General features: G+C 41.8%; 2 protein-coding genes across 25 annotated transcripts in view; one reads left to right on the forward strand and one right to left on the reverse strand.

The window, feature by feature from the left end:
• The window catches only part of Sybu (syntabulin), a 101,752-nt gene that overhangs the window by 65,734 nt on the left and 21,897 nt on the right, over positions 1–14,121 (reverse strand). For 3 of the 10 annotated variants that reach the window (XM_063264119.1, XM_039080175.2, XM_063264118.1), the window contains exon 2: positions 792–869. In XM_063264119.1, the coding sequence (XP_063120189.1) occupies positions 792–815 (24 nt within the window). In that variant the 5' untranslated portion in view covers positions 816–869. Of the gene's footprint in view, positions 1–791; positions 903–2,739; positions 2,893–4,654; positions 4,778–14,121 lie in introns of those variants that run through there. The other 7 variants (XM_063264116.1, XM_063264117.1, XM_039080176.1 and 4 more) reach the window with 5 other exon arrangements.
• The window catches only part of Smg5l1 (Smg5 nonsense mediated mRNA decay factor like 1), a 134,361-nt gene continuing 124,970 nt past the window's right edge, over positions 4,731–14,121 (forward strand). For 4 of the 15 annotated variants that reach the window (XM_039079151.2, XM_063263512.1, XM_039079152.2 and 1 more), the window contains exon 1: positions 4,731–4,933. The gene's annotated coding sequence lies outside the window, so the exon portion shown is untranslated. The other 11 variants (XM_063263511.1, XM_039079150.2, XM_063263514.1 and 8 more) reach the window with 7 other exon arrangements.

The raw sequence follows: 14,121 nt of genomic DNA on the forward strand, positions 1-14,121 counted from the left end.
TCTATTAGAGAGAACTTCATACAGAACGTTTTCGGGGTCACCGCTGCTTGGCAGTGTTAGCCGGATTCCCAGGAAGAGGCATTTTTCCCCCTGCAAAAATTCCACAGCTTCTTCCAACCTCTGTAACTGAAAGAGGGCTTTGGCTGAAGTAGCAGAATGTCATTTCCCAACATGACCTCCTCCTTATTTCCGAAGCTTACCAGGAGAGGTCAAGGCCAAATGAACACCTCTGAGAGGCCTCCACAGGGAAAACCCTTTGCCGCCTGGAATTTGGCTCAGGCATTGGTGTCATCCTGGGGCTGTAAGCCACACCCAGCCTCTGGATCTGTCTAGCCCATCAGTCACCCAGCAGGTATCCCACACCAGTCACTCTGCTTGGCACACTGCAGACTCTTGAGCTAGGTCACTGTCAAGCTGCGGTCTTTATTTCTCAGTCACAGATACACCAAATCCCTTTTGCATATTACACACTCAGGCAAACACATGACAGCAGCTAAAAGCTTCACCTCAAGCTTCAGGAGCTAGGATTAACCCTCTAAAGTCAATCTTTTAAATCCTCATATTAATCCCCCAAATCTCTTCCTGTAGTGCCACCTCCCCATCTGCTACACCCCATCATTTAAGGACGACCCTCTGTTTCTCTGCTCTACTCAGCACCACTTACTGCTTGGACTCTGAACGCCAGGGTCCATCTCTCACCCGGCCCTCTCCTACGCAAGCTGTGCCCACCTCGTCTTTTACTGAAGCACCTTCGGACCCTGTCACCGAGTCCGCACACCGCATCCCCTTACCTTGCTCTCTCGGAGGGGTCCCATCTCGTCGTTGCCTGCAGGCTCCCCGCGCCGCCGCCGCCGTCCAGGAGGAGGCACCTGTGAGCACCGAGCGAGGGAGGAGACAGCACTGAGTCCGAGGCTGCGTGCAGCGGCAGCAGCGGGTTCGCCGCGTCCCCGCCCGCGGTCGCGCTCCGCTCCGAGGGCGCGCCCGCTGCTCCGCCCCGCCCGGATGGGCACGTGGTGCCACCGCCTGTGGCCGCTCCGGAGGCGCCGCTTGGTCGCCGCCTTTACCTGAGGCGGGGAACAGCTGCCTGGCACCTCGCAGTGCAGCACCCACCAGGTCACCCGCCACGTCTCGCTCTCAGCGCCCCTCCCTTCCTAGCCTAGCCCGACCCACTGCGGGCAGGCGGAGGCTTATTCGCAGTAATGCCAGCCTAGAGGTGTCCCCTGGTTTAGGATTGGCAGGGGGTGAAAATCGAATGGAGAGGCTGAGAAAAGCTGCGACATCAGACAGCCAAGATGGAGAAAGAGGGAAAGTAACCCTTCCCTCTCGCTGTCCCCTTGTGACCTCTAGGCTTTAAGTAAACATATGATTCTCTCTGATGACCTCCACCTAGGGTGGTGGTGGTGGTGTCTCCTGGTCCTCTGGAAACCAAGCCAATCCTATATGCTACCGTACTAATACAGCATTCTGGATTGCAGGACTTCATGACTGCGGTTCTCCTTGGAGGGGTTTGTGTCAGAAGGGCCTAAGGTGGCAGGGAATCACAGATGACACAAGGAGACACAGCACACAGACTCGTTCCCAGCTCTCTAACTGCTGCCTGACTACAAAGCGAAGAAGGCCCTGGAATATATCTTAGAGGAAACAGCACAGCGGTGACTCTTCTTCAAGTTGGCCCTTGTTAACACGAGGGATAATAATACCCACCGGAAAGGGCAGTTGGGAGGGATAAATGAAAACAAAACAGCTGTATTCTATTGACAAAGCAGAACCTTCCATGGGCGGCTAGGTCAGGTCCAGCTGGTCCAATGTCTGCAGGTGTTTTTTACGGGACAGGCAGAAGAAAAAAAGTGTTTGTGGTGCTTTAAAAAGCTCATGTTTAAAAAGCTCAAAATGTCTCTGAGAACAGAATGGTTGACAGTCCTACTGTTCTCTGCTCAAGTTCTATTTAGTGATAGGCTTTCAACATTTATAACTTACACAGCCTTTACTTGGGTAGAGAATATTCTAGGTAGCAGTGTGAGCAGTCATCTGTCTCATGCTGACACCCAGGGTTTTACGTGCAAGGACTGTGATTATAGGTACTGTAGCTCAATTTCCACTGTCCTGCTTGCATTCCTTTGAATACCAACTCCAAAAAACCAGGAATGCACTGAGTTCACAGAGATCCTAAAGTTGAAAGATTAGTGGGATCCATTTGATGGCTTCCTAAAACCCCAAGAGATTATATTCTACAAATCCTTATCCCCCTTGGATCTACTTAACACAGACATAATCTTGGGATTCTCTGGAGCACAAGGGGCGACTATTTCTTTCATCCTTTCTAAACCTGTAACTCTTTTGATCGTGGACTTCAGCGAGACACGGCCTAAGAAGATTGATACAATTTATTATTTATAAAATATGTGCCCAGGTTTGTAAAATAAAGATAGGCATGAACTATGGACTTCTGCATTCCCTGAGAACTGAAAACTGGTTGTTAGGGACCTTAATGGCAGAAACTGTCCACAGATTGCTGAGATCAGAGGCTGTTCCTGTCTTGTCCTCCAGACCAGTTTGCTTTCCAACAGCACCATTCATAGTGACTCAAGCCTTAGTCCATTCTTTCCTGATAACAGGACTTGAGTATGACCCCTCTTGTCCAGCACCCATTCTCCCTATCACTGTATCTTCACTTGGAGTCTGATTGCTCTGAGTTATTTCCAAAGCAGGCCAATGAAGTTGTTCTGTTTCCAGACTTACCATCTTTTCTAACCAATTAAGGATTTTTGGTTTTGTTTTGTTTTCTTTTGTTTTCTTTCTTTTTTCTTTTCTTCCTTCCTTCCTTTCTTTCTTTTCTTTCTTTTTCTCTCTTTCTTCCTTTCTTTCTTTCTTTTGCCAGTATGACAAGGTTTGCTTTTTAAAAAAAAAAAAAAAAACTTTATAGAAGACAAATTGCTCACGGCCTTACTTGATTTTATCTTTTTTTTTTTTTTTTTTGGTTTTCTTTTTTTTTGGTTTTTTGTTTTTTCTGATTGTTTTGATGTCATTTTGTTTGTGATAGTGCAAGAGATGGAGAGGGAGGGTCTTGTGCTCGTTAAGGAAGTACTCTGCCAAGAAAGTGACCACTGAGCTGATCTTCAGCCCTCTGTTAAGCAAAGCTAAGTCAAACCAGGCTTCTCCACTAAACTCCTTAATACCTCCCTGCTTCCTGCAGGTAGTATTGAAACCTCCCAAGATGGCACCTAGCCTTTTCAAGATCTGACTGCTGCATTTGCTCCTGCTTCTCTACAGGTGTTCCCTGCCCACCCCACATCCCTCAGGCTGCTGCTCTCTCTCCATACACACATGGCTGTTGTGCAAACTGTACTCTTTAGTTCTCTGGAGACTTCATGTTTTTTTCCCTCTAGACTTCTGCACAATGCTGATACCCTGTTTACATTTCTCACACTCTACCCACCCATCCTCCTTTCTGAAAGAGAACAAGTTTAATTTTAGACAGCTTCTTTCAGGAAACCTCCCAGATCCCTGCAGGACACCTGTGGTTGTCCTAGGAGAGCTTTTATGATCCTACTTCAGAACATCCCTCTCACTTGTCTTCATTGTGGATTGTAGGTACTGCCTGGCACAATTCCTTCCACACAGTAGCATCAATGCATAGTCGCCAAATTAATGAATTCCACAAACCCATATAGGGCCCACTGGTACAAGATGAAAAACATATGTACAACTCGTGTTTAGCAAAATGACTCAGATAAAGCTGTCCTTGTATTTAACGATGGGGTGTGTGCCCAAGAAATCCAACATGTGTTTAGGGAAAGCTTTTTACTGCAGAAGGGCAGACACGGAGAGGCTGTGCAGTAGCCTTGCTGTCACCATAGCAACCTTACCGAGGGAAAGGCTGATGGTTTACTGTTCAGAGGCCTCTTAGCTCTGTACTTTCGGAACCCAAGCCTGCTTCTCTGCTGTTCTAAAAGTCGAGCTTTTCAAATAATCATTTTTCTATGTTGCCTTTAATCCATTCAGTGTTTCTCATGTCATTAGGGGAAATGCAACATTTGGATCATAGCATCAAAAAGACATAAGCTAATGTAGCTTAAGATATTCATCTTTTATCTGTCTGTTATTACGCAGCACTTCAATTTTATAATTAAGTACTTTTATTGTCTTGGTTTGTAATTTTGTGGCATTATTTTCTTGAAAAAAAAAGTGTTTCCTGGATTTTTAGAAAACAGAGATTGCTTTGGAAATCTTGAACCCTTAGAGATTTTAAATAATATACATGCCTAACCCTCGCAAGAAATATAAAAGATAAAGTGTTAGGGATTGGAAGAAAAGCAAAGTCTGTGTACTTAGTTCCGAAATCTAGGAATTTTTTTTTTTTTGGTGAAATTTGTCATGAAACGATCTATACTTTTTATATGCAAAGAGTGGTACATTGTCAGAGACCTTTCACATAATACAATCTGATACAAGTCCTACAAAAACATTTGTGACCTGTAAGTAACCAACTGCTGAAGTCAGATGAATGATAAAGGACAGGTTTTTATTGACAGGGAGACCCTACTTCCCCCAGACTGAAAACTTCATAGAAAAGACAATACAGATTCACTGCCAGAGAGAAGCATTTGCAGCATACAATCATAGTCCTACACATGCCCTTTCCCTCGTTTCTCACCTGTGTATGCCGTATGCCGGGGCTGTCTTGGACTCAATCAGGGCCGACAAAGCACGGGCTCCTAATCCTATCAGCTGTGCGAGCAAGCGCTGCCGTCTCTCGGTGACCCGATGTTGGGTGATCTGCACAGCAACAAGGAGCAGCTGACGTGCTTTACAACACGTCATGAAGAAAAGAAACTGCATTCTGGGGCATCCTGGGATTTTTTTTTGTGGTGGGGTGGAGACCCATATTTTTCTTACCAGGGAGAGAGCTGCCTGTTTTCCTGTAAGAGCTTGTGTGAGTGATCCACCCTCCTCTTATTGTATGTGTGTTATTGTTAAGCTATGGTTAAGGTATTTAGATGCTGTAAACTGGGATGGCTAGGATTATGCAAGATCACTTCCTGAGGAGGGGGCCCAGAGAGTACTTGGGGCAGAGGGGAGTGGGTAACCTGAGGCAGTGTGGCATGAACGTTCATTGGATTTGGAATGTGCCAATTATCTGGGTTCTGCAAATGAGTTTTCAGTTAGAGATGCTTCTGAGTGAGGGAGAGAAATTAAATGAAGTCCAGGTGAAGGGGCAGAGGTTTGGGCCTGGGGACTTTGAGGCATGAAGGATGTATTTTTCTGTTTATCTAATGGGGAATCGGATGTGAGGTAGTTTCTCATATCATGATATCGGATGTCTGTAGCCTTTTGTCCATTTGTAAGAAACTAGCCAAAACATAGAAATGGTGACTGTATTAAACAAAGTGGCAACACAGAGTGGGGCAAACAGCTGTACAGGGATTGGGAAAATGGATTAAAATGACTGAAAATTAGATGCCTGGGACGGATGAGTGGAAAACGAGCATCCAGGTGGGAGAAGGCCGAGTCTGGCCATTTCCCTAATGAACTGCCTCCGATGACTAGACAATCCGTGGGCCTCAAAGATGCACTGAAAGGGCACAGGAAGTCGTCTGTGAGGTAGGCACCGGAAGGCCTTAATCCAGATGTTGAATTCTGGGCCCAAGGGGGAAGAACCTGAGTGAAGGTATAAGAAGGGCAGTGGAGAGTCCTCTGACCCAGCAGCAAAACTTCCTAGAAAGGAGATGAGGGAAGAAGGCCCAGATACTGCTCACATCTCTCAGGTACTTCGTCTAGAAGCTCTGAGGATTGGTTTGGCACCCACTTTAGTCCAGGTTTAGAAAAGGCATTATAATATCTTTTCGGGAAGCAGGTGTATAACTAGATCTGATTTACATTAAGGGTTTGATTTCCATGATATAATTTATGTATTTGACTTTGTACTTTTCCCACCATTCACTTTCTAGTAAACACCGTTTTAAAAATAATTCTGCCTTTTTTTCCCCCCTGCCAGAAGATGGGGGGAGGAGCTGATTTTGAAATTTCTACTCAAAAGACAAGAGGGTTCTTGCAAAACAGAACGGAGCGCCCCTAGTGGCGAACTGCTATGACAGCTGTTGCAGGAGCCGGGGGCGGGGGAAGTTAGGGAGCTGTTTGCAGGCCTTGGGGGAATAAGGAAGGAGGTGGGAGCATGGAGGTGCTTTCCGGAGAGAACAGTACAAGTACACCTCTACAGAGGTAGGACTGAGGGCAATCCTGATTGCTGCTTTTATTCTCAAAACCTGCTGTGCCATTGTTATCAACCAGTTTCCTTCACTGCTGTCATCTTGTGACCTAGTGAGTAAACACACAGCTTTGCTGTGACCTATCTCCTCCCTCAGGCTACTGCAGAAAAATCAGTAAGAAAATAAACCTAAAATTTGGGAGTCTGGACTATGTTGTCTCATCTCTCCATGTGTCTTCATTAGTCACTTCTAGAAAGCCGTTTAATCAAAGAAAAATTGCCTTTGAAAGAGATAACTTTCATATTAGTTTTATAGATATTGAGATTACATCATCAACAAATTTGGCAAATGAAAGACTAAAATTGTTCATTAATTCATTGACCTAATGTCTATGATCCCCATGGTCTTTCTGTTAGCACTGTTTTTCTTTTGAATTTCACGCTTATTTATTGTACATTAGAACAGCATAAAAATGATAATAAAATTCTAAGTAACCTGTGGCATTTGAGTGCCATTATACCTAGCTGTTTTGATAACTACTAAGGACTGGAGTGCCCTTTGTTTTCCCAGGAGATTACCCACCACCTCTTGTCCTCTGATTGGGCAGTGATCTGAAATAGGGCCCCCAAGCCTCCTTACCACTGCAGACAAACAAATGATGCGTTTGCTAGGAAGCTCAATCATGGCTTCGAATATCCCCTACCCAGACTCCCACTTACAGCTGGTGACAGATGTAGTAGATAAAAGTTTATGATGAGCTGCCTGGTGGAGAGTTAGTAAAACTAGGATTGGGGAAATGACCTTAAATTAGGGGCTGGGAGAAAAACACCTGTGTCTGCTGTTATATTAAGAACCCTACTGGCTGACCTCCTGGTGATGATCCTTCAAGAGACAGCAGGAGAGGGAAATGAGTTTCCTAGTCTGCACAGAGGTGTGTGGTGAATAGAAAATGAAAGATTCAAGGGCCTGAGTCTCACAGCCCTGACCTGAAGTCAGTTGTTTGCCTTACCACTGGAGTTGTTTAAGGACCCCCTTGGACTCAGCTGTAAGTGCAGGTTGGTTGAAAAGGAAGACCCAGTTGCATCAGTTAATGTTTTTTGAGGAAATTAAGTTCTCATTTTCACACCTATAAAGTAGACTTAACAGTAATTAGCTCGTAATACTGTTAGAAGGATTAGATAAGCATAGTATTTATGCCTGGCATATGGTTAGAGTTTCCTAAATATCTTTTCTTGCTCAGATCAAACTGTTCTAATCACCATTGCTGCCTCCAGTTGGCTTCTTTCACATTTGCCTCATCTTCAAGATCCTCGTTTTTATCAAGGGGGAAAGTATTTGCCTGTGTGAATTATTACACAAAAAGAAGAGAACTGAATTTCACATTGGAAAAGTGGTTGATAAGCCATTCCTACCAAAGACAGATTAAAACTGGCTAAACAGAAGGGATGAGGAAAGGCCAGGCACCTGTCATTGGTCCATTCTCTCATCTCTCTGTGGCATTGATGTTCCTATTCAGAGTTACTGTTTCCTGTTCTTTAGGGTCTAACAGAAGCATGGGCATAGCTAGGACACAGCATTCTGGAAATTTGCATTGTGTTACAGAGATGCCGAAGGGGCTTGTCAGAATTTTAAGTTCGACTGGGATCTGAGGCAACTAGGGATAAGTTTTGAAATGAGTTTTGAAGAACAAACAGGTTCAATTATGGTTCTGGCTTCTTGAGAGTTCTCTTTACTTCCTTAGTTCCCTCTTCCTCCTCTGCTTCCTCCTCGCACTCCCATCCTCCTTTCTTTTCTCTCCCACTTCCCTTCCCCATCTTTTCTTCCTCTCTTTAATCTCCCCTCACATCCCTCTATCCTTCTTTCCATTTCTTCTATTTTGACTTTTTCCTCTTCTTGTTTCTACTGACTTTGTAAATCATCTGCTATTCAAATGTTTGAAGCAGACCAAAGCTTTGGGTTCCCCTTGAAGCACTCATTACTCACTGCCTGTAACCTTTTGGGAAAAAGGAATTTGTTTCAGTCTTGATTGGATACAATCGGCACCAAGTACAATATGTAGCATCTCAGTCAGCTTTTACTAACTAATATCATTTAAAAATTTTAAGAGGATCATGGTATACTTCCACCTATTGGCCCATTATTGAATTTTTCCTTTGACATCTAGGTTTGTGAAGAAATCTTTATAGCATATTCCGACCTCCTAAGCATCATTTTAGACAACTTTCAAAATGTCAGGCTACATAACTGTGTGTCAGTGAATGAGATACCCTGAAGCAGAATGAAGAAGTGTTCTTTCTCATTAGGAGTTGCTGTCTTCTGCTCTCTGCTGAGCTCTATCAGACAAGTTAGCATTCCTAAGTCTGTAGTTTTGTTTGCAAAATGCATATGAGTTCTAGTTCATAAGTTTTTTCAAAGATTTAATTCTCTATCACACACAGAAATGTATACAGGTTGGGAATTCAATTAAGGACCTTTTGTTTTCCTGCCTTTTCTGCTTTTCCAATTAATATTAACCCTGGGGAAGATAAGCTATGTGATTCAGCCTTAGCTAATCAGTGGGTTAATTCCTTGTAAGACAACAATGGCAAACCATCTTCAGATAGCGCCTATTTCACAGATTTTCATGTGTCTACTATTTTTATAAAAATTAATAAGCTTGATGTTTTTAAGCAGGTGTGTCTTAAAGCTGTTTTGGTTTCATAGAAAGGTTAAGTAGAGAGTACAGACTAGTACAAACTAGCCATCAACACCCACTATAAGCTCCATCTCATTCTTTTAATAGTTTGAATGCAATTCCTTTCCTACTTGCTTGATTGATTAGATAGAATCATAGTCTATTGTTGAAGAAGGTGAAAATAGGTGTGGACTCAATAGATCTTCCCTGGTTCCCATGCCGTCATCCATTTGGATGGTATCCAAGGTCTTCTGTGTCTCTAATATGTAGTCAGCACCCGAGTTTCCAGAGCTATCTCAGATAGACTTAACCACCTCTGCCCTGACCTGACTCTGCTCCGAAGGACCCCACAGTCCCACTGAAGAATAGTACTGTTTGTTCTCCATTTCTAGCTGCTGGAGGGATATGTGGCAGTAATTCTGTGATCTGTAGTCAGTGTTAGAGTGTTATTTCCTGTTCACCTCAGTCTCTATCAAAACCTTCCCCTTACTTCAAACCTACCACCCTACTATTGCTGCCTCATGCCCAGCAGATGCTCTGAGTCCTTGACGGACAGACAATAGAAGGTACAGAAGAACTTTTCATCTCTCACTTTCAATTCTATAAGTTTGCCAGTCTCTACCCTATCCCACTGTTTTCCCATCCTGTTAGTTTTGTTACCCCTTTACAAGGGAAATTCCTATACCTGAAAATTGAATTCCATCCTTTCATGTCTTGTAAAGGAAATTATCTAATCAGCTCCTCTAACTCTCTAAAATTGTATTTTGTTGTCTTTAAAGTAGAATAATTATACCTAGGCTTCCATGAGCATCATTGGCACCAACAAGATAAGGAGCTGAAGAGAATCCCCAGTATATCATAATCATGCAGTTTGGTATGGGCTGTTATTAGCTATCATTGTTTTTAAAAATTACATCAACATGTGCCTCTGTTTTCCTGATTTTTCCTGTCTTTCTCCATTATCAGCACGCTTTGGATGAACGGTTAGCTGGGTATCTTATCCTCAACTGTCCCTGCCCTGTATCACTCCACAAGTACTAACATTTTTAGCTGCCAGCTCTTGTCCTAAGTCCCAGATGGCCTCTGTACAGTTCCTCTGATGGCTACTTGTGACCAGATTCTTGGCTTCTGAGCAGCCTTTGGCGTAAGCACTACTCTTCTTTCAAATCTATCCTTCCCCTTTTGATTCTCCCCTACGTTTCAGCACATGCTTATTTAGCTCATCTTTCAAACATTGGCATGGACATTTTATTTCTTCATCTTCATCTTTCCTTCTTGGCCAATGCTTTTCTTTTCAATTGCTTCAATGACTATTTGTAGATAGATCATCTATATATTCTATAAATACATATATCTACTATATTTCCTATAATCCACCTGGATATCTCAACTTATATGTCCCCAAATGCCCACACATGCACTCTATTTCTAATCAAATTTATCACACTTCCTCTGTAGATAGCTCTTACTTCTGCATTCTCTAATGTAATAAACGGTTTCACCAGGCAAATCCAGGGACCTTGATGACTCTTTTGTTCCCTACACTTCTACAAAGAAGTGTCCTATTTTTCCTACCTCCTAATTATCTCTGAATTCTACATTTCTTTGCATCTCTTTCTTCCCCCAATCTACACCTGGCTAGACTTGTCCACGAGAGTAGATCCTTAAATAGTGACTCAGAAAGTTTCTTTAAGGTGTACATCTGTTCAATCCCAGTCTCCAATCTCCTGTGACTCCATTAGGACCAAAGGAATCCTTTCCGTGCTTTCCAGGGACTTGGAGACAAAGGTGTATGCATATGCCCTCTTGATCTAGCCCTGGCACATACCTTTGTGCTTTCACAAAGCCCGGTTTCCCCAGAGCTTGCTTTACAACCCCATCTCCACCTGTAGTCCTTATCCAGTCCCTCTCGCTCTTCACATACATTCATTAGACAGTCACACTTGCTCAATCCTTGTGCTCAGAGTAAGATAGGAGAGAATGATGTCTTGGTTTAAAAATATCGTCTATATTTTTGCATGGTTGTATACTCCAACGGAAAAATAAAGGCACATGCATGATATGGTAATCAGAAGCTGGGTTTGCTTCGGGGCTTCTCACATGAGTTGAATAGCAATTCAAAAGAATTTTTAAGTAAGCAAGCGAAAATAATGATTTCCAAATTGGCAAACTTGAAAAGCTTCTGCCTCAGAAAATACATATATTTTATCTTATGGATTATAAAATATTAATCTTAGCTTCATTTTTAATGGCTTCAATTCTCTTGGGTGAGAATTCAAAGAATACGCTTTGAAAAACTATTCCCCTGATTCCTTGTTATGATTTTCCCTCCTCTTTTCTTCTATCTCTTCTTAGAATTGTAGTATTAAAATAGAAAATAGTTCTAGACAAGGGTTTATTTTTTAAACTCCAGCATTTAAATTTTTAAATATTCACATATTCTCATTGCTATATTTTTGTTATAATAAACTCAGCCAAATGCAGTATTTTCATATATATGCATATATGTATGATTTCAGTAGACCTATTTTGAAACTTGGAAAAATAAGAAGTAGTTACTAAGGTAAGGACTATTAGAAAATTTCATACTATGAGTCTACTGTAAATTTTCTTTGAGAGCAGTGAGTTTTTCAACGCTTAGGATACTAAATATAGATGTGTGGATTTTCTAAAGTCAGGGTGCTTCTTGTGGTTCCCTTCGTCAACACCTGGAAACTTTGCATCTAAATTACTATTATTATTTCTGCCTACTCTCCTGCCAGAGGTCCACAAACATCTACGTTCAGAAATTCCTTTATAGAAACAGATTGTGAAGTGAAAGAAAGAGGAAATAAATAGAATTAAAGATCTTCCAGGTTTTTTGTTTGTTTGTTTGTTTGCTTGTTGCCCTTTTGTTATTCAGAATTGGATATTTGAAAATTATTGTCCTAAAACAAGAAGGCTCTTCATCTCTAAATACAATAAAGATGAAGCCAACGATGATCACTAATGCCTGACCCTTGTCTAGGAATTGACCAGCAGTGATGCTGCTACATAATATAAGTCTTCTATCTTGAATCCAAGTCTTTTTGTCAATGTGACTGTTACTTATCCCACAAATATGAGTTGAGCCTTTGTTATTCACCAAGAACTCCAGGAAATATGGTGAGAAGCATAATCAATTTACTATGATAATACAAATAAATGTAATTTCTTAATTTTAGACGACTTTCTTCCATGGGACCCAAGCAATGTCCGAATTGCTGTGAGGCCATGGAGAACAGAGGCAACAGTGACTATCACTCAAACTCTAGGCCATGCTGTGGGGTGGGTAGCTCATTTTCTGTTTTGTTTTCATGATAATTTAAATCGAATATTAAATTATAATGGTTTTAACATAGGGTGAGCATATGACCATTTGATATTAGTATAGAGACCCATTTCTGGCTATAAATTATATTTTAAGATAAACCCAGAATGAGTTCAGATAAAAATATGACAAAGGTAAAATTTATCAACTTGAAATGTGTTTTAATTTTTTAAGTTAAAAGTTGAAACCGTATGAAAATCACATCTTTAAAATAAGTTCTTAGCTCAATCTTTTGAATCCCTTTTCTGCAGGGCATTGCTGTTTCTATAAATATTAAAATTAGCATTCGAAAACACGCTCCTTCATTTCCTCCGCCAGTGCCAGTGGCTCTGGTAGTAGTACTCTTTGCTGCAGACCACTCAGCTCCCCGTAATTAAAGAAATATCAAGGGAAACCGTACACACAGGAACTTCAAGCAGAAAATCAGTGAGATTATCGTTATCCTTTTAAACCAAGGTTTTCTGGTTGTGTTTTTGCCCAGAAGTAAATTGTCTGTTTCAATGGTTAGTAAGAAAGGCTGCCAGCAGATCTTTTGTGGTGCGCTCAGTGTGTAACTCCTTGCTAAAGCATTCTTTTCCTGCACTCTGACTTCAGTCTGCACTGTTATCGCTGGAACTGGAACTGGCTGCAGAATACAAATCGTATGATAAATATTGGGGAATTTGTCTTTGTGGTTTTTCCAGCACCACCGCCAAACTTCTTGCCTAGAGAGCTTGTGTGAGCCTTTTCAATCTGAAACCTTTGAGCAATCCTGTTTTCTTGCCAGCTGGGAGGCATCCACATGATTGAATTGCAGCAGCCCTTCAAAGAGATTAATAAACATTTCCAGCTCTTTGCGTCTTTCTAAGGCTTGTTTATTTGTTGATAAAATTTTATCCTCAATAATTTTCAACACTAGAATGTATCTTCTTTATATGGAATCTCAGATGTGATGCAAAGGATTCTGAATGTATAAGTTTAAATGGGAGTCTTCCCTTTCCCTTTTATATATATATTACAAATTTTCTCTATTTAGTCTAATACTACTGGAAGAAGCTGCCTTAGTGCTCATTCTTCATTCACTCATTGTCCCTCTTTAAGGTACTGGGACACAGTTCAGCTGAACCAGTGTTTTAAATTTATCAGAATGTTGAGGGCGTAGCGGAGCACATTGTGTGCAAGGCTCTCCCCATGATTTTTGGCTACACCAAACATGAAAAAAAAAATGAAAGAAGAAGAAGAAAAATCAAAGGCCCACACAGAGATAGTGATGCATTCCTGTAACACTAGCACGAAGAAAGTAAAGCCAGGGGATCATCCTCTGATTACATTTCCAGGCCTGCCTGAGCTGAGGGCCCATTTCAGAAAAGCAAGCAAGCAAGCAGTGTATTCATAGGTAGCAACTCTTTAACTACAACAAATAGTTGAAATTAAGACAGACTTTTTCTGCTCAAATGTGTCAAAAACTTCTCTTTATTTGCAGATTAGAATCAGATGAGGCTGTTTCACCTGGGTTCAATTCCCAGAACCCATACAGCACCTCACAAGTGTCAGTAACTCCAGTTCCATGAGATCCAACACCTTGACACAGACAAAACATCAATGAACATAAAATGAAAATAGGTAATAAGTTGTGACAAAAGAATCAGTGCCATCACACACTCACACAGTGCATTTACTTGTATACGCTCCAGTCTGAGGCTGTATTTTATGCTTTTTGAGAGGGAAATCTCATTATGTTGCCTGAGCTTGAAGTGCTGGTCTTCCTGTCTGACCTTTTAGGAGGCTGGGATTGCAGGCTTATGTAACTGTATATATAGAAAACCTTCCTAAGACTCACAATGCTGGAGTTGTAGTGCAGTGGTAAAACATTTAGCTTGCATTTGTAAGGCTCAAAGCTTTAGGTTCAACTC

Source organism: Rattus norvegicus, chromosome 7 (assembly GCF_036323735.1).
Source record: "Rattus norvegicus strain BN/NHsdMcwi chromosome 7, GRCr8, whole genome shotgun sequence".
Classification (NCBI taxonomy): Eukaryota; Metazoa; Chordata; class Mammalia; order Rodentia; family Muridae; genus Rattus; species Rattus norvegicus.